Source organism: Ailuropoda melanoleuca, chromosome 4 (genome assembly GCF_002007445.2).
Source record: "Ailuropoda melanoleuca isolate Jingjing chromosome 4, ASM200744v2, whole genome shotgun sequence".
Lineage (NCBI taxonomy): Eukaryota > Metazoa > Chordata > Mammalia > Carnivora > Ursidae > Ailuropoda > Ailuropoda melanoleuca.
Genome location: NC_048221.1, coordinates 110651063 through 110676007, shown reverse-complemented (window position 1 = coordinate 110676007; position 24945 = coordinate 110651063). Strand labels below are relative to the sequence as shown.

Here is a 24945-nt window from a genome sequence, read left to right as displayed (position 1 = left end):
TCCCCATCCCTCCCACCCCCCAATATCAGCACTAAAGAATGAAGCCACAGCATAGCTAATCTGAAACAGCAGATAATGCAAAAGCCATGTCTATCAATCTTTGAAATGCAATCTCTAGAGCGGTTTGCATTGGACGTGCCTTCCTAATGGAAGTAGCGTGTCTTGGCTAATGTGCACAGCAAGGCTGCTGAAGGGGTGGCCTCTTGGACACAGCATGGAGCATGGGAGATCCGGCTCTGCCCAGACCACTGTGAGGTGTGGGCTCATGACTTCTGCTCTCTGGACCTTGGTCTCCTCACTTGTTCCATGACAGAGTTACACTTGCTAAGTAAGGCAACCATGTGTTTACATTCCCCAAAGAAAGACTAGATAAACAGGAGGGGGCAGGGAAGGGGCAGGGGGAAGGAAGGGTGTTGAACTGGATGGTTCCCTGAAGCCCCTTTCAGCCCCCGGGGTGCTCCCTTCTTTGCTCTCTGGCCCTTCAGAGGAGGAGGGAAGGTGAAGCCTCAGACTAGGAGAGTAGTTGGCAGACCCACGATCAGGGCCTGGTGCGCTCTGAGGAGGAGGTGAAAGGGTGACCGTTCATGGGCGTGGGTGACAGAGACCAAGTCAGACTGCAGGAACTGGCCTGTACCCACGCAGTACCCAAGCTTGTGCAGGGAGGGAGCCAGTGCGGCCTGATGGGGGCCTGATGGGGGCAGGGGAGCAGCTTCCTTCCCAGCCTAAAGGAAGAAGGCAGCAGAGGCCTGAGACCCGGGCTCTGTGATAAGAGCCATGACAGGGCTGTGATAGAGTACGTGAGGCAGGGTATCGAACCATCTGGTCTTGCGTTTGCCAAATATTTTCAAGAACATATTATCTCTCTGCTACTGTGGGAGGCTTTGAGATCCAAAGATGAGTAAGACCGGGGTCTTTGAGGGTCCGTGATGAAGTACTCCAAAGGGGCAAGTGGTGGGATTTACAACAAGGGTCATGGTAGAGATTGGGAAAGAATCATCAGGGATGTGTTAAGGGTTATGTGGGGGAGGTGTTGGGGGTGAATAGCGTCTCTAATTGCTGTGGAGTCTGTGAGGGGATTTTACGATGGGGTGTTGTGGGGGGTCCATAAACTATAAACTGAGACTATGATGGAGTGTGCGCTGGTGGGTGTAACAGGGTATGTGAAGGGGTGGTTAGGATGCATGATGGGTCATTAACAAAGCAGACTTTTTCCAGCCCTAATGAGATCAAATTCTTCCTCTTAATGTGGTCTCAATAACACTCTCTATTTATCATTTATAACACTACAATTGAAAAGAGTTCATTGTTTTTTAGTTATTTGCTTAATTCCTGTCTCCCTTACTAGGCTCTGAGAGCCACAGAAGGAGTAGCCTCGGGGGCTCTTCACTTCTGTACCCCCACCCTCCACCCCACCCCAACACATACCCCAGGGCTGCACACATTGTAAGTTCTTAATAAATGTGATTGGACAAACAACTCTGTGACAGTCAGGGTAGCCAAGCCCTTCCCCAAATTCTTCAGGGCAGCGGGATGTCCTCAGAATAAGTAACAATTTTGTGTCAAGAATCAGGTGACTTTGGTTTTGTTTGAAGGGAGGTGTTGTCATCTGGTGGCCAAAAGCAAGAACTACACCGAGAGGAGGTGGGCACCCGCCCCGTTCAGCCTCCACTGTCTAAGGGGCCCGCTACCAGCAGCCACCCCTCAGTTCGTGGCCCAGCCCCCAGTCACACAGAAATCAGCCCCAGCTTTCCACTCTGCCTGCGGAATGGAGCAAGAAGAGGCTAGAAAATGGAGCTCATGCAGGCCCTGTGCTGACTGCCCCTTCATCAGCACATTGACCCTCCATCAAATCTGAGGGCTTTTCACATTGTGGTCACCCAGTCCTGCCTGCTTCCCACTGGGCTCAGCCCCACTTCTCCCTAACTTTGTACTCAGCCCTTCATCCTGGGAAGCAACTAGTCCAGGGAAAGGGGGCTCACGTAAACATCCCTTCATGCCACAGCTTCCACACGAAAATTTCTCATCATCTGAGGTTTCACTTGGGACTTTGACCAAAACAGGTACAGAAGTAGGATGGGGGTGGGGGGGATTTTAATCAGGACTCAGTTACCATCATGTAGAGCAAAGATGCTGCCATTTTTTGTGAAACGGGATTGACCCACTCTGGACAGTGGGTGCTGGTAGGGCTGCTGGGAATACATAACTTGTTTCTGTGACTTCTTGACAGATGAATGCATTCTTCTGAACTTACCCTCTTCCTCCCTTTCCTCTCCTCTATCCTTCCCTTACAACCAAACTTCCCTTGGCCCACATTACAGTGGTGCCCCGACTTTTTTTTTTTTTAAGATTTTATTTATTTATTTGTCAGAAGGAGAGAGAGAGAGAGAGACAGCACAAGTGGGGGGAGGGGCAGAGGGGGAAGCAGACTCCATCCTGAGCAGGGAGCAGGATGTGGGGCTTGATCCCAGGACCCTGGGATCGTGACCTGAGCCAAAGGCAGGCACTTAACTGACTGAGCCAACCAGGCGTCCTGTGCCCAGACTTTCTTTTTAAAGTCCAACATTCAAACCAAGTATAAGACAGAGAAAACGGAACTTTACCTGCAACATAAAGGATGAGTTGCTTTACAGTGTGAATGACTACAGTTTCATTCATTCAACAAATATTTGTTACACATAGACTTGCGCTAAAGTCCTACTACAGACTCTAGAGAATCAGCAACAAACTAGGCAGCGCCCCTAAGGGAGCTTAGATTCTAGCGGAACATCCTTTACGTATACAGCTTTTACCATGGAGTTCCTCATCCTCAGCAATAAACTGGGGTAATGACTTCCTCTTTGCTACCTCACAAGGCGATATGCATATGAAATATTAGGAGAGAATTGAACATGGAAAGGATTGGTTCACAGAAACATAGCCACCCTATAAATTGAGTTAATAATCATACTTGTATGTGTTTTGTGCTTGTCTTTTTATGTTTCCATGGAACATGTTTTATTTTCCTTACTGCAATTGGGTGAAGGAAAATGGCAGTGCCCCCCACACCCATCCCATAGAAGCCTGCCAACTGAGCGCACACAGTGCATTCACTAAGTGAAGCCAGGTGTGTGTCCCTCTGCCGCTCCCCACTCTGGCCCCTAATTCATGTTATATGGGAATGCTCAAGCTGTTAGGGCCAGGAGTGCTCCCCTAAGGATATGGGAGCACCCATGTGTCCTCTGCCAGAATGCTGCTCCCCAGGGGACAGTTCACAAGTAATGAAAGACCTCCTTCTGCTCCCACACCACTGCTCCCCACCACTCTCTGCTGGAGCCCGGGGGGCCCGAGACAGCACCGTTCCAATGCTGGTCTCACCAAAGTGGGGGAAATTCTCTTCCACTATGTTCAGCTCTTTGCATTGATTTTCCAAAGGGTGGCCTGGTTCTTTCCGTTTCACTACAGACCATTCTGTTCAATAACTTTAAAAATGTTCCCCCAGGACAGAGTTAAGGATGTATAACACAACCCACTAATGCCACCTTACAGCTCCCCTGTGAAGCAGCTTTGAATTTGTACCCCGCACTAAATCTTTCCCAGCCTCAGGGTACATCTGCACCCCACCCCCAGGAACAGTCAATACCAAGAGAGAACTAGAGACTGCCCACAGCCTTGTCCCCTACCTTATTCATTCAATTTGATCCTGGCAATTGATTCCAAACTTTTCCTCACCATTCTCTCAGGAGGCCCACAATATTCCGTCCACGTGTCCTGCAATTCTTACCACAGGGATTTAGAGTCAGTCTCCCAGGGGGTACTTACTGTAAATAGGTAGGTTAGATAAGTGGAAAGGATCTTTAAAATTAAGTTATTAATAAAATAAATAAGATAAAGCAGAGTAAGAGCAAAATGGATTAATAAATAAAATAACTCTGCCAGGTTGAACCACACACACACTCAGAGCCCTTTCTCTAATCAAAACAACTAAAACATATGGGGCGCCTGGGTGGCACAGCGGTTAAGCGTCTGCCTTCGGCTCAGCATGATCCCGGCATTATGGGATCGAGCCCCACATCAGGCTCCTCTGCTGTGAGCCTGCTTCCTTCCTCTCCCACTCCCCCTGCTTGTGTTCCCTCTCTCGCTGGCTGTCTCTATCTCTGTCAAATAAATAAATAATAAAAAAATCTTTAAAAAAACAAAACAACTAAAACATAAAAGTCAATGCCCTGTGCTTGTTCTACGGTGACAAAGCTAGAATCTTTGGTAGGAAAATGCTTTAAGGACAAAAAGAGAGGGCAAGAGCTCCATCAAACCATCCTGGCCAGGGTTTAACAGGCAATGAAGCTTCAGATCTCATCACTGGGTCTACATGCTACGCATGTGTAACAGAATGGAGAAGACAGCATTTCTCAGAACTCCTCTCAGGGAGAACACTAGATATGGCCAGAAAGAATATTCTAGAAGCTGCTTGAATGCAGATATGGACAGGGGTGGCAGTAGTCAGACCACTAAGGGCAAACAACAGCTGCTCAAGTGACAAAGGGTGGGGGTTCAACTACACTCTAAGAGACAGGCTTTTGTCTAACTGGTGGGGTGTGCATATATGGGGCCAGAGTGATTGCTCACAGCAGTGGAGGGGAGGCAGAAACTGTAAGGAGGAGAAGGAGCTATACAGACAGAGGAACAAAGATAAGGATCACAGCAGGTCTCTCATCAGAGACCATGAAGGCCAGAAGAGAAAGGACTGACATATTTAAAATGCTGAAAGATTAAAAAAAAAAAAAGTCATCCCAGAATTTCATACACAGTGGAATATTTTTCCAAAATGAAATAGAAATTTAAAAAAATTTCAAACACTACCTAAGACAATAAAATATCAAGAAATGTTAAAGCAAGTTCTCTGGGGAAAAGGAATATGATAACAAACAGAAATTAAAGCTATACAAAAAATTTAAGATCTCCAGAAAAAGTATAAAAATATAAAAGTTTTTTTTATTTCTAATTACTATAGCAGATAAGTGACTGCTGAAGCCAGAATAGTAGAAAAGTATTAGAACATAAAAGTGAAATGGATGACAGTAGCCTAGAAGTCAGGAGGAAAGCATTCAGTTCAAAAAACTGAACAAGGAACAGACAAAACAAGGAAAGAACAAAACAAATAGAAAACAACTGGCGAGATGTTAAATTTTGATCCGTATGAGTGGTCTAAAAAATCAGATGGAAAGACAGAGATTGTCATGTGGGATAAAATGTCAAGATCTAACTGTATGCTGTCTACAAGAAACCCATTTTACATATAAAGATATACAGGGCACCTGGGTGGCTCAGTTGGTTAAGCGTCTGCCTTTGGCTCAGGTCATGATCCCAGGGTCCTGGGATCAAGTCCCACATAGGGCACCCTGCTCAGCAGGGAGTTTGCTTCTCCCTCTACCTGCCGTGTGCTCTCTCCCTTTCTCTCTGACAAATAAATAAATAAAATCTTTAAAAATATATAGATAGATAGATATAGATATACATAGGTTAAAAGTAAAAGGACGGTAAAAGATATACAGTGTAAACACTCATCAAAAAAACTATGGTGGCTAGATTAGCATCAGGCACAGTAGACGTCAATACAATAAATATTACCAAGGATAAAGAAGGATGTTATTTAGTGATAAAGGGGTCAATTCACCACGAAGGCATAATATACATTTGTAAGCACCGAACAACAGAGCTTCCAAATACGTGAGGCAAAAACCAATAGAACTGAAAGGAGGAATAGATTGATACATGATTACAGTCGGAGGCTCTAATTAAGTTATAAAACAAGTAGAAAGGAAATCAGTAAGGATCTAAACAATCTAAGCATCACTATCAATGAACTTGACCTAACTGAATTTATAGAACACTCCACCCTACACAGCAAAATTCACATTCCTTTCAAGTGCGCACCAAGCATTTACTAAGATAGACCATTTGGGGGGACATAAAACAAACCTCGACAATTGTAAAGACTTGAAATTATACAAAGCACGTTCTCTGGCCACACTGGAGTTGAGCTAGAAATTAATAACAAAGAGATACGTGGAAAAAACCCAAATATTTGAACATTGTCTGATGGGAGTATTCATTAGGTTGTTGCTGCTTGGAGTGAGATAATATCCTTTTCTCTACCGCCTCACCAAAGTCCTTGGTAAAACTTGCGCAGCTTACTAATGCTTTCGCCCGATAGGTGGCAGACTAGAGCCCGCAGGACAAATCTGAGCCTTAGGCAATTTTGCTCTGGACTGCAAGCTAAGAATGGCTTTTACAATTGTAAAGGATTGTGGAGAAGCAAGAGAAAAGGGAGGAGGAGGGGAAGAAGGAAGAGAGCAAGGAGGACAAGGAGGACGAAGAGCAGCAGCCTACAACAGTCTAAAATATTTGCCAACCCCTCCTTTAACCTCACAAAAAAGTGTTTTCTCTCCTATTTTCTGAAAAAGTTTGTGACACATTGGTATTATCTTTTTCTTAACCTGTTCACCAGAAAAGCCTGGAGTTGGGATATTCTTTGTGGGAAGGTTTTAAATTATAAATGCAGTTTCTTTCATAGATACAGAGCCATTCATGTTTTTATTTCTTCTTTTGTCAGCTTTGATAATTCATCCCTCTCTGTTAGTTTCCATCTGCTATCATTTTCCTTCAATTTGAAGGGTTTCTTTTAACATTTCACATAGCACATTATGCCAGTGTTGAGTTCTCTCAACTTTAGGGGTTGTTTTGTTTTGTTTTGTTTTGTTTTAAAAAAAAAATTTTTTTTAAGAGAAAAAGAGCATAAGCAGGGGAGGAGCAGAGAGAGAGGGAGAAGCAGACTCTCCATGAGCAGGAGACCCAATACGGGGCTCGATCCCAGAACCCCGATATCATGACCTGAGCCAAAAGCAGATGCTTAACCAACTGAGCCACCCAGGCACCCCTGGGTTTTGTTTTGTTTTATTTTTGAAAATGTCTTTATTTTTATTTCATTTGAAGGATTTTGAATGACCTTTTCATTTTGGAGGATATTTTTGCTGGATAAGGAATTCTAGGTTGACATCTTTCTTCTTATAGAACTTGAAAAATATCATTCTTCCCTCTTCTGGCTTTCAATCCTTCTGATGAGAAGTCAGTGTTCGTTCCTATCTTCGGTTTCTTTATGTAATATGTCATTTTCTTCTTGCTGCTTTTCTGATTTTCCTCTTTGTGATTAGATTGTACCCATGATATGATGCATCCTGGTGTGGTTTTCTTTGTGTGTATATAGCTTGGGGTTTGTTGAGATTCTTAGATATTTGAGTTTTTAGCTTCTATCAAATTTGGACATTTTTCAGACTTTTTTTCCAATATATTTCTGCCACATTCACTCTGGAATTCTAATTATGCATGTACTAGACTGCTGATATTACCCCGCAGGGCACTGAGTCTCTGGGGGCTGCAGATGGGAGAGTTGTTATGTTTGCACATTCACAGATATTTTCTTCTGCAATTTTTAATTTTTGTGCTGTTGAGTCCATTTAGTGAATTTTTCCCTGAGTATTGTATTTTTCAGTTCTAGAAAATTTAATACTTTGGTTCATTTTTAGATTTTGTATTTCTCTTCTCATCATCTTCTTGTTTTCCTTTAAATCCCTGAACATATTTATAATAGTTCTTTTAAAGTCCTTGTATGCTAATTCAACAATCTTTGCCATTTATAGATCTAGTTCCTATCATTGATTTTCTCTTCGGTATGGGTCATGTTTTCCCTCCTCTTAGCATGCTAGTAAGTTTTTATTGGATGCTGCTGGACAATGTGAATGTTGCATCGTTGAGTGGCTGAATTTTGTTCTTTCTTTGAAGATTATTGAGATTGGGGGGGTCAGATAGTTGACTTACTTAAAGATAATCTAAAAGCTTTCGATGCTTGTTTGTGTGCTTTGATAGGGTGGGTCTGGAGCAGTGGTTCTAACTTAGGTGCAATTTTCCCCTACGCCTATCCCCAGGATATTGGCAATGTCTAGAAACTTTTTGGTTGTCACAACCAGGAAAGTGCTACCGGCTTCCAATGGTTAGAGGCCAGAGATGCTGCTCAATATTGTACAATACACAGGAAAGCCCCCAAAGCAAGAATTATCCTTCCCCCAAAATATCAGTGGCACAGAATTAAAAATCCTAATCTAGGATACCTTTACTCTAGGGCTGGTGTTACCCAACTACTAGGATATCTACTGAATGCCTCAGGTAGTGTCTCTCCATGCTCCAATTGGGCTGGTTGGAACTCGAACATCTTTCAACCTGTTGTGAGCTCTGGACGTTGTTCAACTTACAGCTTCCTGGTAGTTGTTTTTCCAATAGCTGGCCCTTGCCTGGCTTAGGAGAGTCTTAACCCACACATGCACAGCTTAGTCTTTAGCCAAAACTCAAGAGAACCCGATGTGAATTGCTAGAGTTCCTTCTCTGCATAGCTTCCTCATTGCTAGTACTCTGTCCCACAAATTCCAGCTGCCTCAGCCTCCCAGACCTCTAATCTCTGGCATTTCAATTCAATGAGCCCTACAGGCTCTGTGTGGGGTGCCCCTGCCCCTGTGCTGGGTCTGTAAATGGTGCCAGGCAGAAAGCCTTGGTGATCAAAAGGTTCTCCATGTGTTTCTCCCATTTCTGCACATCTTACAGGCCAAGGCACTAACTTCTTTGTTCCTGACTATCTTTTCAATCATGTTGGTATAATGAACAGCCTTGAAAAGGAGCAAAGGGCAGGTTTGCGTACTGTCCAGTGTTATAAAGATAATGTCTCCCTGCAACAGAGCACTCTTAACCAATTGGCTAGAAAGGGCAGTGAATAAGGCTGAAAGAAAGCTAATCTGAAGAATTCTGATTTTACTTTGTAGACTAGCAATTACCAGTGACCTTGAACGACAGGTTTGAACTGTGTGGGTCCACTTACAGGTCTATTTTTTTCCATAAATACAGTACAGTACAGTAAGTGTATTTTCTCTTCTTTGATTTTCTTAATAACATTTTTCTTTTCTCTAGCTTACTTTATTGTAAGAATACTACATACATACATATATATGTATATATATCTATATATATATGACATAACCAAAAATGTGTTCATTGACCATTTATGTTAATGGTAAAACTTCCAGTCAACAGTAGGCTGTTAGTAAGTTAAGATTTTGGGGGAGTCAAAAGTAATATGCAGATTTTCAACTATGCGGGGGTAGGAGCCCCTAACCATCTCCCACCCCCACCCTGTGGTGTTCGAGGGTCAGCTGTATGGACTGGAGTCCTACCAAGGGTAAAGTACTGTGCCAGGTCCTGAATTTCTCTCTATGATTACATGTCTCTGTTTCCATATATATTTGTTTGTGAACACGTATATGCTTTAGGTATGTACTCAGCAGTGTTGCCCTCTGTTTTAATAGTCCATTTCTTTGGGTGAACATCTACATCTATCCCTGTCCACATGTCTACATGTGGCCAGCAGATGGCGCCACAAAATCATAACTAGCAAGGACCATTCTGCCGCTTCCAGCCAAGTAGCATCTTAGACCCCATCAGGCCATGCATGGAGGGATCCCAGGGCCTTCTGGGGCCTTTATCTGTTTCCCTCATTAGCATTATTCACCATTGTGTTCCATGTCTACTAGGGAACCTGGCAAATTGATATAATAAATATTTATGGTGGGGCGCCTGGGTAGCTCAGTTGTTAAGCATCTGCCTTCAGCTCAGGGCGTGATCCCGGCATTCTGGGATCGAGCCCCACATCGGGCTCCTCCACTATGAGCCTGCTTCTTCCTCTCCCACTCCCCTTGCTCGTGTTCCCTCTCTCGCTGGCTCTCTGTCAAATAAATAAATAAAATCTTTAAAAATAAATAAATAAAGATTTATGGAATGAATTAATGAAATGCTAACATGTTCCCTGGGAGACAGGGGAGATGGAGGGGTGTGGGGGGGTGCGGGGAGCCAGGGAAAACAGAGCTAAGTGCAGAGAAAGTGGTGGGGATGTCAGGTCAGCCACACTCATAGAAGTCACAGAGGGGGATTCGTGATAAAACAGTAAACTCAGGGGCGCCTGGGTGGTGCAGCGGTTAGGCGTCTGCCTTCGGCTCAGGGCGTGATCCCGGCGTTCTGGGATCGAGCCCCACATCGGGCTCTTCTGCTGTGGGCCTGCTTCTTCCTCTCGCACTCCCCCTGCTTGTGTTCCCTCTCTCGCTGGCTATCTCTATCTCTGTCAAATAAATAAAAAATCTTAAAAAAAAAAAAAACAGTAAACTCAGCTATTGCTGTCACCCCCAAGACTTCCCCTCATAATGTGGCGTCTGACCCGGATTCTTTCCTTCTGCTTTTATTGAGTGCCCAGTGAGTACTAGGACCTGTGAGAAATCCCACCTATGTTCTCTAGGCATTCACAGTCTAGGAAGATAAATAAAGTCTATTTCTAAAAACACAACAACCAGCTCAGTCCATGGAGCATGCAATTCCTGATCTCAGGGTCCTGAGTTTAAGTCCCACATTGAGCGTAGAGCTCACTTAGAAAACACAACAACCAATACAATTCTCTCTGCCTCTTGCTGAGAAAGTCCCTTCCCGTCCCACATGAGAAGTGCTCTGTTAAGGAGACAGCCACAGAGCCAGCTAGGTCTATTCAGAGACCTTTTGACCCAGAGACCTCTGCCCAGCGCCCCTCTGGCCCCTAAAACCTCCACCCCAGCTCCCCAGGAGACTACCTTTCCCCCAAACCTGGGCCACCCCAATGACTTCCCCTTTTCAGGGACCAAACCTGTGCCCTGTCCTACTCATCTTCCCTGTGCCAGCACAGGCACCCCTCACTGGCCTGTCCTGGAGGAGGAGGGCCTCTGATTGCCCACAGTGATCACTGCTCTGGCCTTTTCACACAGGAACACAGAAACCACTTTCCATACTCATTTTGCTCTCATAGGAGAACTGAGGCTCAGACTTTTATAGCAAAAACCTTTGACCAACAAAGATCCACTCAATGGAACCAATTTCAGGTCGGTTGTACATATGAGGGGCTGGGAATATAAAACACTTCTATGGGGGCGCCTGGGGCACAGCGGTTAAGCGTCTGCCTTCGGCTCAGGGCGTGATCCTGGCGTTATGGGATCGAGCCCCACATCAGGCTCCTCTGCTATGAGCCTGCTTCTTCCTCTACCCACTCCTCCTGCTTGTGTTCCCTCTCTCGCTGGCTGTCTCTATCTCTATTGAATAAATAAATAAAATCTTAAAAAAAAAAAAAACACTTCAATGGTCTGGCTGGCTATTCATGCATGGGTCTGGCTGTTTGCCCTTGTTTCCCCCTCCTTCCCACCGCCTTGCTTCTTTCTGAGCAGGCAGCAGCATGATCTGTCATGCCATTGCCAGCCAAGTGCTCTTCATGGTCCCCTGAGAAATCTCACAGACCTGAGTCTGATATTCAGGACCCTCTACAAAGTGGACCCCACCTCCTACTCCAGCCATTTCTTCTCTTATTCCTTTGTACCCACTTTTGTCCTATGCTCTCAGTACCTTGGATGAGCTTGCACTTGACCTCTCAGCACCTTTGCTGATGCAGGACCTTCCCTGCCCTGGAAGGTCCTCTGCCCCATCTCTACATGGAAAATGCCCACTTGCCTTTCAAGGCCCATTCAAAAGCCAGCTTCTTCCTAAGGCTTGTTTACTCCCTGCCAACTTGATGTGGCCTCTCCCTCCTCTCTTGGCAATAGTTACTGTCAGCTTCATTCTCTTAATGCTCTCTTATATGAATGCCAGTTCCTTCGATTCAGGTCGAAGTTCTGCAATGGAAAAGCTGTTTTTGATTCACTTGGTACCTAACAGCTTGTTTGACATGTAGTAGGTCTTCAGTCAATGCTGAGGAGGGGACATAGGCAAGGGTGTTTGTTGTACTTTAGTGCTATGAGATACGGGTCCAAGGAACCATGAGCTCTAAGGGACACACAATACGGGTGCTCTTTCCATAAGGAGATGAAAATAACACTGAGAACCTATTATGTGCCTTCTGGCCCCGATCCCATGTCCATGGGGCTCCTGACCTCCTCAACCCTCAAGGACATGCCGCTTTAAAAACATCTCCCCTTCTTTCCTCTGCCATTACTATCTCCCTTTCCCTTCCTTTCCTTCCTCTACTGTTCCATAAAACCCTAGGGCTCCTGCCCACAGAACCCTGGGGAGAAAATAGAAGGGCTTAGGGAACCTACCCCCTCCTAAGCACTCCGATGAGGAAGTGATTATCAGAGGTCACTGTCTTGGTCAGTTCCTGTTTCTGGAGCAAAGATGCCAAAACCTGTTCCTTTTTTTGTGAAAAATGTAGGGGTTTTGACTTCCAAAATTCCCAGAATCAATACTGTCATTGTGAGCTGTCTGTGTTTCTGTCTGCCTGTGTCTGTATGAAGGGTCTGCCAAGGCTTCCTCAGCCTGCTCCTCAAGGGTGCGTGTGCAGGGGCGGCCCTGGAAATGACACCTCATCCCCTCCCCCTCCCCAGTTCCGCCGCCACCGCCCTCCTGAGGAGGGGCGAGCTCATTAGGACAGGCCAGCCTCAGGCTCCTATTTCCTCCCAGGACTCGCAGGAGAGTCCCTCCCCACGCCTTTGTCTGGCTTCTCAGAAGCCCCCAGAGAGGGTAGAAATGTAAGCTGGTAGCTTGGACTCGGAAGTGATGTGGGTCAGTTTGGGAAACTCTGTCACTGCCCTGCTTCCAAGCTTGAAGCCGTCCCATTCTAGGGGCAAGTCAAGTCTCCACCATCGCCGCTCCCAGCCTGGGCCAGGGCATCACTTTCTGTGCTCTGGACCTCTGAAAAGGTGGACAGCACCACTCCATGTGGAACTGGACCCCCCTGAGCCCGGAGCAGAGGGATGAAGAGGGCCAACATGGGAAATTTTGGATGAGGAGATGGGGAAGGGTAGGAGACAGAAACACTCACAACTCAACAAAGGCAAACCCAGAGGCTAAAGCCAGAATAAGAAAGAGCAAGAGTGCGTCTGGGTGGGATCAGGCCTCACTGGGCTCCCTGTTCACCTGGGAGTCTGCTTCTAACCTCTCCCTGTGCCCCTCCCCCTGTTTTTGCTCTCTCTCTTATTCTCTCTCTCTCTCTCAAACAAATAAATAAAATCTTTTTAGAAAAGAGAATAGTCATGAGGATAAAGGTTTGGATCACCTTGTAAAGGTCAGAGTGGTTTGGGATTAGTAATGGTGTCAGCCTCTCTGGACTGGGCCCACCTGGGGGTTGCAAGTGAGAGAGGACAGAATGGGGCCTAGATAGTAGGTTCTCTCTCTATACGCAGGGAGCAAAGGTCAGAGCTTTCTAGCAGGATCCTTATCTCGCCTGCTTTTTCTTTGATCTCTGCTTCTGTCTGTACCTGTGCACCCAACTCCTTCCCCTTTCTCTCACTCATTCATTCATTCACTCATTCAACAAACATTTAAAGTGTCTTCCCTGTACGGCAGGCACCTATGGACAGTGAGTCCACAAAAATAATAAGATTCGATCGTGGAGCTATTGTCTAACTGGGAAGACACATTTATTAACAAATTGGTCACAAACCCACGTGAAAGGTGAAATAAGGTAGGCAATGGAAGCAGATTGAGGGAGGAGAATATAGTGGAGGGTCAAGGAAGAATTCACAAAGATACTTGAGCTGAAAGCCCAAGCGGGACTCACCAGCCAGAGAAAGGAAGTGTGGATCTTTCTGGTGAGTGTAAGTGCACAAGTCCTGGTTGGTGAGTTTCCAGAAAGGGGGCAAATGCCATTCTTAATTGGACAGATACTGAGTCAACGAGGCCCTGCTCAAGCCCCCAGGGGCTGCCCTCCTAGCAGACGTTACCTGGACCCCAACCTAAGGTCCTCCATCCAAATCCTGCCCCCCGCCCCCCACCCCCGTTACATTTTGGTCCTGTCCAGGGGAAGCGCGGGAGCTTTCAGGCTAGGCTGACCCCAAGAATGACTCCACACTCCGGAACAGTCGGAGACAGCCTCATGACCAGGGCCAATTCACTGCTCAGGCTGTCTCTACTAACCCTGCCCTCCGCCCCCAGCTCCGCATACTCTACCACCCAGCGGCCTGCCTGCTCCTGCGGGGTCAGCCTCCCCCTTCAAGCCAACTCCCGCCTTGCTCCCAAGGCCTGCAGTAAAGAAAGGCCTGCGCAGCGAAGCCACAGAAGGCCAGGGCCTAGAACATTTGGAGGTATCAGGCCAGGGCCTTCCCAAAGTGTAGGCTGGGACTTGCAGAGGCCTCAGTGCGCAGAGCTTCAGCACGACACTGCGCAGGGGCCCACGCCTGTGTGTGTTGCCAGCCACCCCAGAGGCTGGAGGCCCGATTCCTGATCAGCAGGGGTGAGGTACCCCTCCCCACATGCCCCCCTCCCCCTGCACAACCCAGCCAGAGACAGGTTGACGGGGCAGGAGGCTGGGCCGGTCTGGGGCCTCTCTGCGGGAGCCGGGCCCATGCCCCTCCTAGAGCTCCGGGAGCGCTTCCAGGGGAGCCCCCTCCCCCCGAGCCGGTGCCTGGGCTGGGAGGGGGGCCGCCCCCCGGCCAGCGCCTCGCAGCGCCTGCGCACGCTCCCTCGGGCGTCCTCCCCGCCCCGCCCCAGGCCCGAGCGAGGCGCCGCGGGAGGAATTCCAGCCATTTCCTCTGCGCCGCGCGGTATGTGGCCTGCTCGCTGCCCGACCGCAGCGCAGCCCGGAGGTGGGGGCCGGGCGGCGCGGGCCAGTCACCAGCCGTGTCAGGCAGCTGCCCGGCCCTCGCTCCCCTGCTCGGGATTCCCGGCCAGCCGTCCCTCGTCCCGGGCCACCAAAGGCCTTTCCAGCAGCCCGGGCCTGTGCGGTGCCCCCGGGCTCGGCTCCTCCCCGCGCGGCCGCCACCGCCGGCTCCTTCTCCCCGCCCCGCGCGGCCGCCCTCCCGCCTTCTGTGTCCCCGTTGCGCCCCCTCCCCGGGCCGCCGCCGACCCTTGGGACTCCCCCTGAATCCGAGTTTGAAACTGAAGTTGGCACTTGCTGCGTCACCTTCAGGCAAGTCCCTTCGCCTTTCTAAGCCTCAGTCTTTCCATCTGTGAAATGGTGACCCTAACAATAGTGCATCCTTATTCGTGCCGCCTTGAGGTTGAATGAGGAAAATGACGTGCTGGACAAATAGCAACGAGGTTTTTGTTTCTCTGGATATCGCTACTGTCCTTAGCTTTCCTAGGTCTTCCTACCCACCCTGCCCATGGCCTCTTCTCCAGTCTAATTTGCCGCTGGAGCCTTCAGAGCCGGCTTTACACACAGGCACAGTAGGTGGCTGCCTCCCAGCCCAGCCTGCTCAAGACTAAGCCCTCATATATGCACGGAATGCAGAAGGTCCAAAGACAGAGCCTTCCTATGGATTATTTGTCCTCTGGATTTTTGAAAAACCTAAAAGACAGCTATTTACATTTTTTTTTTTTTAATGTGGTCTGAGAACAGCCAGACACATAACTGATTAGGGAAAGATGTAGATGAGGACCCGAATGATGGGTTTGCAAACTTGGACTCCAGTTTTGCTGTTCTGGAACAGAGGCTGGGCCACCACGTGCTCTCTGGGCTCCTCTTTCAAAGTGCAGATCCCCAGAGAGAGAGAACATTCTTTCAGGCTTTAACCCTTTGGAGGAACAGCCAGGAAGTAGAGAGCCACAGCCCCAGGCAAATTGGGAGGGTAGGCTGCGCTTCCCCCACCGCCCACACCTGCCTAACCCACGCCCACAGCTGCCATAAATATAACACTAGGTGGTGTTGGAAAGCCCCGGGTTTAACCAAGCCTGACCACCGACTGCTCTGCAGACACAGCAGGAAAGAGCCATTCTGCTTCCGTGTTCCCCAGATGGCCCCTTATTTTGCTTTTATAACTTTCATTCCATCCAGAGCCCCAAGGCCAAGAATCAGCCCTTGCAGCAAGATGTGCCCCCCCTTACTCCCCGCACATGCTACAGCCACAGACCGCACAAATCCAGGTAGAGACAGGTCCAGAAACACAGGTGCTATAAATATCCTAGTCCAGCCTGGAGACTCAGCTCTCAGGCAGCCCCCTCCCCACCCATCCTGCTCTGAGCCTGGCACTTCCAGGCCACCGTGGCACTGCAGGCTGGTCTCTGGGGGTGGGTGGGGTGGACCTCATCTGTATCAGAGGCCTGTTTCCCCTTTCTCTCTCTAACACCCCCTGACTCCCCAACCTGAGCATTTTCCCTCTCAGGATACCTCTCCCTGACTCCCAACTGTAGGCACTTCCTCCCTCCCCTGGTATTTTTAGAAGGCTTCTCCCATAGAACCCCCATGCTGAGGCCAGTCTTCAAGGAAGGCTGACTCCTCTTTCGAGATGGATGAGATGCTGCTTTGGCTGCAAGGCAACAACCTCAAGCAGATTTTACGGTTTACAGTTTGATTCTAAATTTTCGGTAGCACTTTTTGTTTGTGCAGGGAAGAAGCAGGCTGGAGGCAGAGCACATCTAAAAGAGGGGAAAGGCGAGGCCGGGAGTCTGTGCAAACAAGAGGGTAAAGTCCCACTAGAAAAGAGAATTGCTTTCCCAGCAGGCTGGTTCCCAAGAGTGTAGTGGGATGTTCTAAGCCGGCCTGCTGGGCCTGGGCCTCCGTGGGGTGCAGCTCAATGAGGCAGAGTCTTGGGCAGCAGGAGACCCCACTGGGGGAAAAGTTACTGAAGTTCTACCACCTAGGGCTAAGGGACTCAGACACAAAAAAATGTCCCCAGGAAATTCAGAGACCCGATGGTTTGGAGAGAGAGTAGCAGGTTTGAAGATGATGAGTGAAACAGACCTGAACTACCAGTTTTTAAATGTGGCTGTAAAAAGAAACTTTTAACTAGATAACTCCCTGTGTTAACACATAGTAGGTGATCCTTCTAAAAATGTGGTCCCATTCCTCTTCCAGTGTGGGAGCACAGTCCAGTCACTGTGCTAAGGAAGCGCTTTGGCAGCTCTCTCTCAACGAGTCCTATGTACAAGGTGCTATCAACTCTCCATTTTACAGCAGAGGAAGCGGATACCTGGCTAGCACAAGACAGGTTTGAATCCAAGGGCCTGACTCCAGGGGTCATGACTTGAACTTCTGCTGTGGGATAACCAACTCTGATGGTCTCTCTGACCGGAAATGGAAACAGTTCCATCGCAGTCTTTAACTGCCTTCCACAGTGAGGAAGATGTTCCTGCAACACTCACCCGTCCCTAGCAGACCTGAGTGATTGCAGCCTCATTGAACTCAATGGCTCTCCTAAGAGGCCCAGGCAACCAACTCCCAAGTCCCCAGTGTATAGAGGAAGAAACTGTCTGTCGAGCAGGATTGTAAATGGACTAGATGCAAGTCACCCTGGTCAGGGTCAGCCCTGGGCCAGCCCTTCCTAAGTGACTTCAGGACCACATGGAGGCCCAAGTGGCCTTTTTACTAAAAATCAACCATAAAAGAACCACATGTGTGCTTATATTTGTATAGGTCAATGGTATCTCACTTTGGGCCATGGTCCCAAGATATATTTTGTCTAGCTTTCCTGGCATCTTTTTTTTAAGTTGAGTTAATTACCAAACATTTAAAATTGGAAGAGTGCACAGAAATATCTAGATTTTTTTTAGCTTCTCCCTCCAGTCTGAAGATCTGGCTGCACAGACAGGTACCCTGCCTTTCACCACAGTCCCGGCTGTCCCATCCTGTCTTCTACCCTACTGCCTGGTCCATTGGCTTTGGAATTTGCTGGGCCTCATCTCCCTCACTAAAATGCAAAGATTCACTAAAGAGGTAACTATTGAACCTGACTAGTCTCATACCAGTATGGACATTTTACCATACTTAAAATATTAGGAAGATTAATTGTGGTAAATTAAGGTGAGAGTAGGAGAGAAAGCGGGGCTCCCCCCAGACAAGGCGTCAGGCCATACCAGAGAGGAGCAGAGACTTCTAGGGTCCTAGAAGACCACAAGATGAGAAATTGGTGTTCAAACAGCTGTCGTGGTTGTGTAACAAAAACATCACCTGTTTCCCAGGAGCTCATCCTTTCTTCTAACTCAGCGAACACCAAGTTTTTATTAGCAACCTGGGCTGCCTTCCCCAATCCTCCTTCTGGAAGTGCCTTGGGTAATGGCCAGAAGCAAACCCTGGAGATGATTAGAGGGCCTCCAACTCAGGCTGTGAGTGAGCCCAAAGGAATGGTCTGGCTTTTGACCAGGGTAGAGCTAAGCCCAGAAGAGGAGCTTGAATGAAGATGAGGACCAAGTGATTAACTGGGGCCTGGGCAGCCAGGGCCTGAAGCACGATCTCATTCACCAAGATGGTGAGCAGATGTGTTCTCTGAAACGTGGACCACATGAGGGAAAACTGTCTTCCCTGAATTTGGAAGCTCTTCCTGCCAAAGCAGTTTATTGTGCAGGCAGAGAGGGCAAGAGGCTTCATATGGAGATGTGGGAAAGGACGACATGCTTTAGGTGGACTGACAGACCTCGAGGCTGCCCTGCCCTTCCCCAAAAGCCCCTCTGGAAGGTTGGCGGTTCCATGACTATTTGAACTCAGACCTATTTGGGGGCAGCAGCCCATGTGACAAGTGTCAGCGGAGCCCTGGCTGTGTACTCTAGGATGGGGAGAGGGGTGGATGTGATGAAGTACTTTTAGGGCTTTTGGAGAAACAGGAAGTTTGGAAATCAGACAGGAAAATATATCCGACTTTTTTCAAAACCAGTGGACAATATGGCAGAATTGTCCTAACTGTTGGGTGCAGCCTTTGAAGAAGGTGAAAAATTACAGAGGGTGGGGGTAGTTGCCAGGTTGGGTCAGGGGCATACTGTATTCAGAGAGCTTCCCTAACTTTCCCCCATCATCAGGAGCCCCTGAAATCCCTCCAGAACCCCACACTCAGTCTTGCCACCATCATCCGCTTTGCATCCAACGGGACTAACCTCATTGTATCTTTGTCCCTGTTTGTGTCAATTCTACAATCTCCCTGCTCCCAAGTCACCTTGTCTCCAGACGTCTGATCCTCATGAGGCCCTGTCTTTCCCCTATTCTGTGGCCTTCTTCTACCCTCCCTAACTCTGGAAACTCTTTCTCCATGACCTCTAGAGTTCATAATCCATGATTAGCAAAATGTCCCTTGTCCTCAACCTGTTGTCTGATCATTCTCATTACTTCTTTCCCTACAGGACACTTGGCTGTCCCCCAGAGTTCCCTGCTGCCTGGCAGGCTTCCCAAGCAAAGTGTGATTTTTCTCTCACATCCTGGATCCTGGGCCTGGAGGTGAGATAGGTGCCCCTCGTAGTCCTCATTGTCACTTTTAGTACTCCTTCCCTTCTCTGTATAACCCTCGAACCTCACACTGAATTTCATGTCATCAGATTATACAAACACTACTGTCCTGGGGCACCTGGGTGGCTCAGTCGGTTAAGTGTCTGCCTTCGGTCATCCAGGGTCCCAGGATCGAGCCCCGTGTTGAGCTCCCTGCTCAGTGGGAAGCCTGCTTCTCTCTGCCCCTCCCTCCTGCTCTGCTCTCTCTCTCTCTCTCAAATAAATAAATAAAATCTTAAAAAACAAACAAAAAAACCCAAACACTACTGTCTTCTCCTGACCCCCAGGGATCGTATTTCCATCACACTATCTTAACTATTGGTGATTGCCATACACACGCAGATGACCCTTCCAACACCCAGGCGGGTTAGTCCCTTAACTCCCCTCCTCCAATAATTCTCCCTCCACAGTTATGATTATGATTGTTTTGATTACCCACAGCCCCTCCCTAATCTCAGTTTCACACAACTCACTCACTGACCGCAACCTTCTGCCTTTCCAGCTCACTTCCTTGCCTAATGCCAACCATCTTTTGACCCCAGCAGAACCTCCACAATCTGTTGAGCCCCCCAGCCTTTGCTGTGCTCCATGTCTGATGTTCTTACTCCCCTCCTGACCTCGTGTAAATTTCTGATCAGTCATTATAATTATACCCCCGCCCCCACCTCTTTCTTCTACACACTTTCAATTCTTTGCCTCTTTTCTTGGTCACACTCAACTGGCATGACGATAGAGCAAGTGCAACCTACCTCTGACTACCCATATCTGCAACTGAATGTGGCTGGAGAGGAACACACAGCCACGCAGCTCAATCTCACTTTAAATCCACGCTAGTGGAACTTCAGTGGGTCCTTAATGCCGCCCGGTGGTCATATCTGTATTTCCCTGACCCGTTCATTCACTTAGGCTCCTAGGTGACAGTTCCATACCTTCTTTTCTCAAACCCTGAACATTTCCCTCCCAACCTCACTCTCAGCTGCTAATTGGATTCTTTCTCCAATGGAAAAATACGAGCAACCAGAAGAGAACTGCGCAGATCCTGCCATCATGCCTCACCTAGTCAAGGACATTACTTCAGCAACTTTTCCTTTTCTCTCCTACACCAAACTGTCACTCTCTACTGGACCATTTCCATGAGTACACAAGCATGCCATTGTTTCTCCCAAATCTTAAAAAACAACAAGGTCTTTTAATGGCTGTATTTCCCTTGGCAGCCTCTGTCTCGTTTGTTTGCTCCCCTTTAGAATCCTCTACTCTTGCTATGTCCAATTCGTCTCCTCTAGTTCTCTCTTAAACCAACCCCAAATCAGACTTATATCCCCACCACGGAAATTGTTCTTGTCCAAGTTACCATGAGTTACATGTTAACTAAATCCAGTGGTCAATTCTCAGTTCTCGTCTTACTGATTAATAGCATCTGATAGAGTTGACCACATTCTCCTCCTTGATACACTTTCTTCACTGGGCTTCGAGGACACCACACTCTCTTGGTTTTCCTCCTCCCTCACTGCTCCTACCATCTTGGTCTTTTTTTCTGGTTCTGCCTCTTTTGCCTGATCGCTAAATGTTGACGTATCCAGGCCTCAGACCTCAGTCCTCTACTCTTCCTCATCCACCTCTTTTGATCTCATACACGTATGTGGTTTTTAAATACCATCAGTACACCCATGACCCACATTTATTTCTCTGGCCCAGACCTATTCTCTGAACTCTAGACCCATATTTCTTTTTATTTTTTTTTTAAAGATTTTATTTATTTATTTGACAGAGACAGCCAGCGAGAGAGGGAACACAAGCAGGGGGAGTGGGAGAGGAAGAAGCAGGCTCCCAGTAGAGGAGCCTGACGTGGGGCTTGATCCCAGAACGCTGGGATCACGCCCTGAGCCGAAGGCAGTCGCTTAACAACTGCAACACCCAGGCGCCCCTAGACCCATATTTCTAACTGTTCCATCTCTCCAAACTCGGGATGTCCAAACAGAATTCATGAGTTGTTTCCCCAAACTTGATCTGTCTGCAGTCTTTCCCATCACAATTGATGGCAACTCCATTCTTCCAGGTGCTCAGGCCCAAAACTGAGTCACTCTAGACTCCAGTCTTCCTATTATAGAAACATCAGATCTGACAGGAATTAATTCTGTCTTAGAAGTGCATCCGAATCCAACCACATCTCATCGCCTTCATTGCTGCCAAATGAGTCCAAGTCACCATCATCTGTCTCCTGGATTACTACTGTAGCCTCCTGTCGAGTCTACCTGCTTCTACTCACACCTTCAACACAGAAGCCAGACTTACCCCTTTAAAATATCCCTGAGATCATAGCACTTCTCTAATCAAAACCCTTCAGTAGTCACCCCCTCCATTTCTTTTAGGATAATTCTTCAGTAGCTCCCTATTTCTCCCAGTGTAAAAATCAAAGTCTCTACAATGGCCAGAAGGGTCGTGCATTATCTGTCCAGTCCACTCACCCCTTGCCTCTCTCTTTCTCTCCTGATACCCTTGCCTTCGCTTATTCTGGGAGTCCAGCCTCCTTGCTGTTCCTGTGTCTTGACACCTGAGGCATGTTTCCACATGGAGGTCCCTGCTCTGCCTCTAACCTCAGCCTGACGCTCTTGCCCCAGAAATCTACCTGATGAACTCTCTCACTCTTTCAGTCTTTATATCTTACCTTTTCAATGAGTTCCACCCTGTCCACCCTGTTTAATACTGAAATTTACCCCTTCTCCTATATTCCAACACTCCAGATCACCCTTAACGTGCACAGTCTTGGGAGTTTTTTGTCCCCATGGCACTTATTACCTTCTAACATACTGTGTAATTTACATCTGTTATGTTTATTATCCACCCCCCCCAACACACACACAGGAATCTTTGTCTATTTTGTTCACAAATATATCTCAAATGCTCAGAATAGTGCCTCGCATATGGTAGGGAGACACTACATATATGTGTGTGTGTGTGTGTGTTTTTAATGAATGAAGGAAAATAATCTAAACAGAGGGGAACTTATTTCCTTGCCCATCAAAAATGGCTATCCCAAGAGCAAAGAAGAGAATGGAATTAGCAAGAGCAACTGGACCTGACTAGCAACACATGATGAACGGGCAAAGTCAGTTCAAGTTGAAATGAGCAACCAAGCTGCATGCTTATAATTACAGATAGAAAGAGAGAGAGATAAGATCTCTCACATGGTAGGTAATAAAGTGACTTTATTTACTTAGCACATATAGAGTAAATACAGGCCTGGGTCAGTGACACTGACTTACCCAATTGCCATTCGTGGGTAGTTGCTTTTTAGCTGCCCTCCCAGCCTTATGTGAGCCATTCACACAGTTTGACAGAGAGGCAGCAGAAGGAGTAAAGGCAAAAAGAGAGGATCCTACGAGTGAGGTCTTGGGAAGAGAAACTCCTCTCTCTTCTCCTGTTCCCCTAAGAACCTTCTCAGTAAAGGGTATTGCAATAGCAGATGTTTCGGGCATTCTCCAGGCCCATTTCACTAGAATTCTGCAATCATTGGATGCAGATGGGTTCATAGTTCTGCATGTCTGGCTCCCACCATGTCCACTGTTAACACAGGCCTTCTGGAGGCCATTCCTTCCTTTCCCTCAGGGATTGCAGCCTCGAGGCTGACTGCCAACATACCCTTTCTCCAAAGATGCCAGTGTTATGCAAGAAGCCTGTGCACTCAGGATAAACCAAGTAAAATGAGGCTTCTAAGGTCCTCCAGACCTTTTGGTTACAGACACTGGAGTATCAGCTATGTTGCTGCCCCAGAAGCTTGAGGCCAGAGTAGGGTCTGGAGCAGGAGGCTTTCCCTATCCTAAAGAGAAATAGAATTTCAGAAGCCTTTACAGTCTTGAGACTTCACCTCAAAAAATACCTAAACAACCCCCAAGCATCCCTTAGTTTCCAAAAGACTGTGGGCAGAGGCTCTAGAAGATGTTTTTTTACCAGACATGATAACAGGATCCCAATGCACAGAAGATACTCAAACCATAGTGTGGTTCCTTTTCCAAAACAGGGGCATGCTCCTTTCATCATGTGGAATATATGTGCATTGATGGAGGCCACCTGGTGCTAAGAGAGTGGCCACTAGGCATTGAAATAGGGTAAGCCCGGGTCCTTTTCTCCATAGAATTCTTCCATTCTTGAGGAAGGCATTCATGTTTGTGTAACCCAAGTACAATAGAGAACCCTGTGTTGCTCAGAGTAAGCACAAAAACACAATAGAAGAAACAGCACTCCTGGAGAGAAATGTAATTTAAGTCAGTTAAAATATTTACTCAATCTCATGAGAGTAAGTCAAAGGGGTTAAGTATATTCTCAGTAGACAAACTAACCTCTTTTTTCCATTCACAGCTGCCCCATTTTTTTCCTCTTCACTCTCCCAAAACTCAGCCCACACCCCTCCCCAACCCCCTACACAACCATCTCTCTCTCTCTCTCTTTCTCTCACACATACACACACACACACACACACACACACACACACACACGGTTCTTGATGCTTTTGCTCTTTTCCTGCCTGCCTGGATCATTTCTTTTCTCTATTTCCAGCATCAGGGTTTCTGGCTTACTCAGGCTGCTTCCAAGTCTTAGCTCTTCCTGGTTGTTATTATGATCAGCACAGGAGCAGAGCAGCTGGACTGGAATCCGAGGCAGTAGTAGGTAAAGCTATAGTCTTGTGGGGATAGTGCGTGATCCTATGCCTCTCCTCCAGGTCTCTTTTTAGCCCCCAGAAGGTGGTTTTAACATCCACATCCATCAGCATTTTATTTCCAGGGGAAAGGACAATAAGATGGGGAGAAAGGAATAAAAGGAATCAGAACATGTCTGGGGAAGGAAAGAGGCAGAGGTAATTTGATCTCTCTATACTTACATGCTGACCCCGAACAATGTCTAGATTATCCATGGATTCGGAGACATTCCTATATTAGCGCAATGCCTAACAAAAAAGAGAGTGGGCCACAGCCAACAAGGAGTTAAGGCACAAAGTTAAAATAGGATTCTCTGGACTTCTGGACCTGACTTGAAACATTCAGTATGAAGGCAAGTGCTGGGAAAGAGAGAAAACATGGAGTTGTATTTTGGATGATTTTTTTTTCTTCCTGATTACAGAAGTCATATGCGTTCAATGTAGAAAACCGGAAAAGTACAAGAAGGGGTTAAAAAAAAAACACAATACTTGTGATCCCACCACACAGATATAACCAGTGATAACATGTTAGTTCACCTTGCCAATGCTGTTTCAGTGCATAAGTATTCTTTTTTTTTTAATTATAGCTTTTTTAAAAAAGATTTTATTTATTTATTTGACACAGAGAGAGGGGGAAAGAACACACGAGCAGGGGGTGTAGCAGGCAGGGGAGAAGCAGGCTCCCCCCTGAACAGGGAGCCCGATGTGGGGCTTGATCCCCAGGACCTGAGCTGAAGGCAGACGCTTAACAACTGAGCCACTCAGGTGCCCCTGAATGCGTAAGTATTCTTTTTAATCAAATTATAAAAACAGGGTAATGATTTTTTTGGAAATTTTTCTCCCATATCAATATATCCTATATATCTTCCCAAGTCATTAAATATTTTTTTTAAAGATTTTATTTATTCATTCGACAGAGATAGAGACAGCCAGCGAGAGAGGGAACACGCAGGGGGAGTGGGAGAAGAAGAAGCAGGCTCCCAGCAGA

At 47.2% G+C, this 24945-nt stretch overlaps 1 protein-coding gene across 1 annotated transcript in view; it reads left to right on the top strand.

The window, feature by feature from the left end:
• The window catches only part of LOC117801787 (basic proline-rich protein-like), a 48745-nt gene that overhangs the window by 10680 nt on the left and 13120 nt on the right, over positions 1-24945 (top strand). Inside the window, exons 2-4 of the mRNA XM_034657291.1 lie at positions 14011-14159; positions 14433-14983; positions 19123-19216. Coding sequence (XP_034513182.1) covers positions 14011-14159; positions 14433-14983; positions 19123-19216 — 794 coding nt within the window. The remainder of the gene's footprint in view (positions 1-14010; positions 14160-14432; positions 14984-19122; positions 19217-24945) is intronic.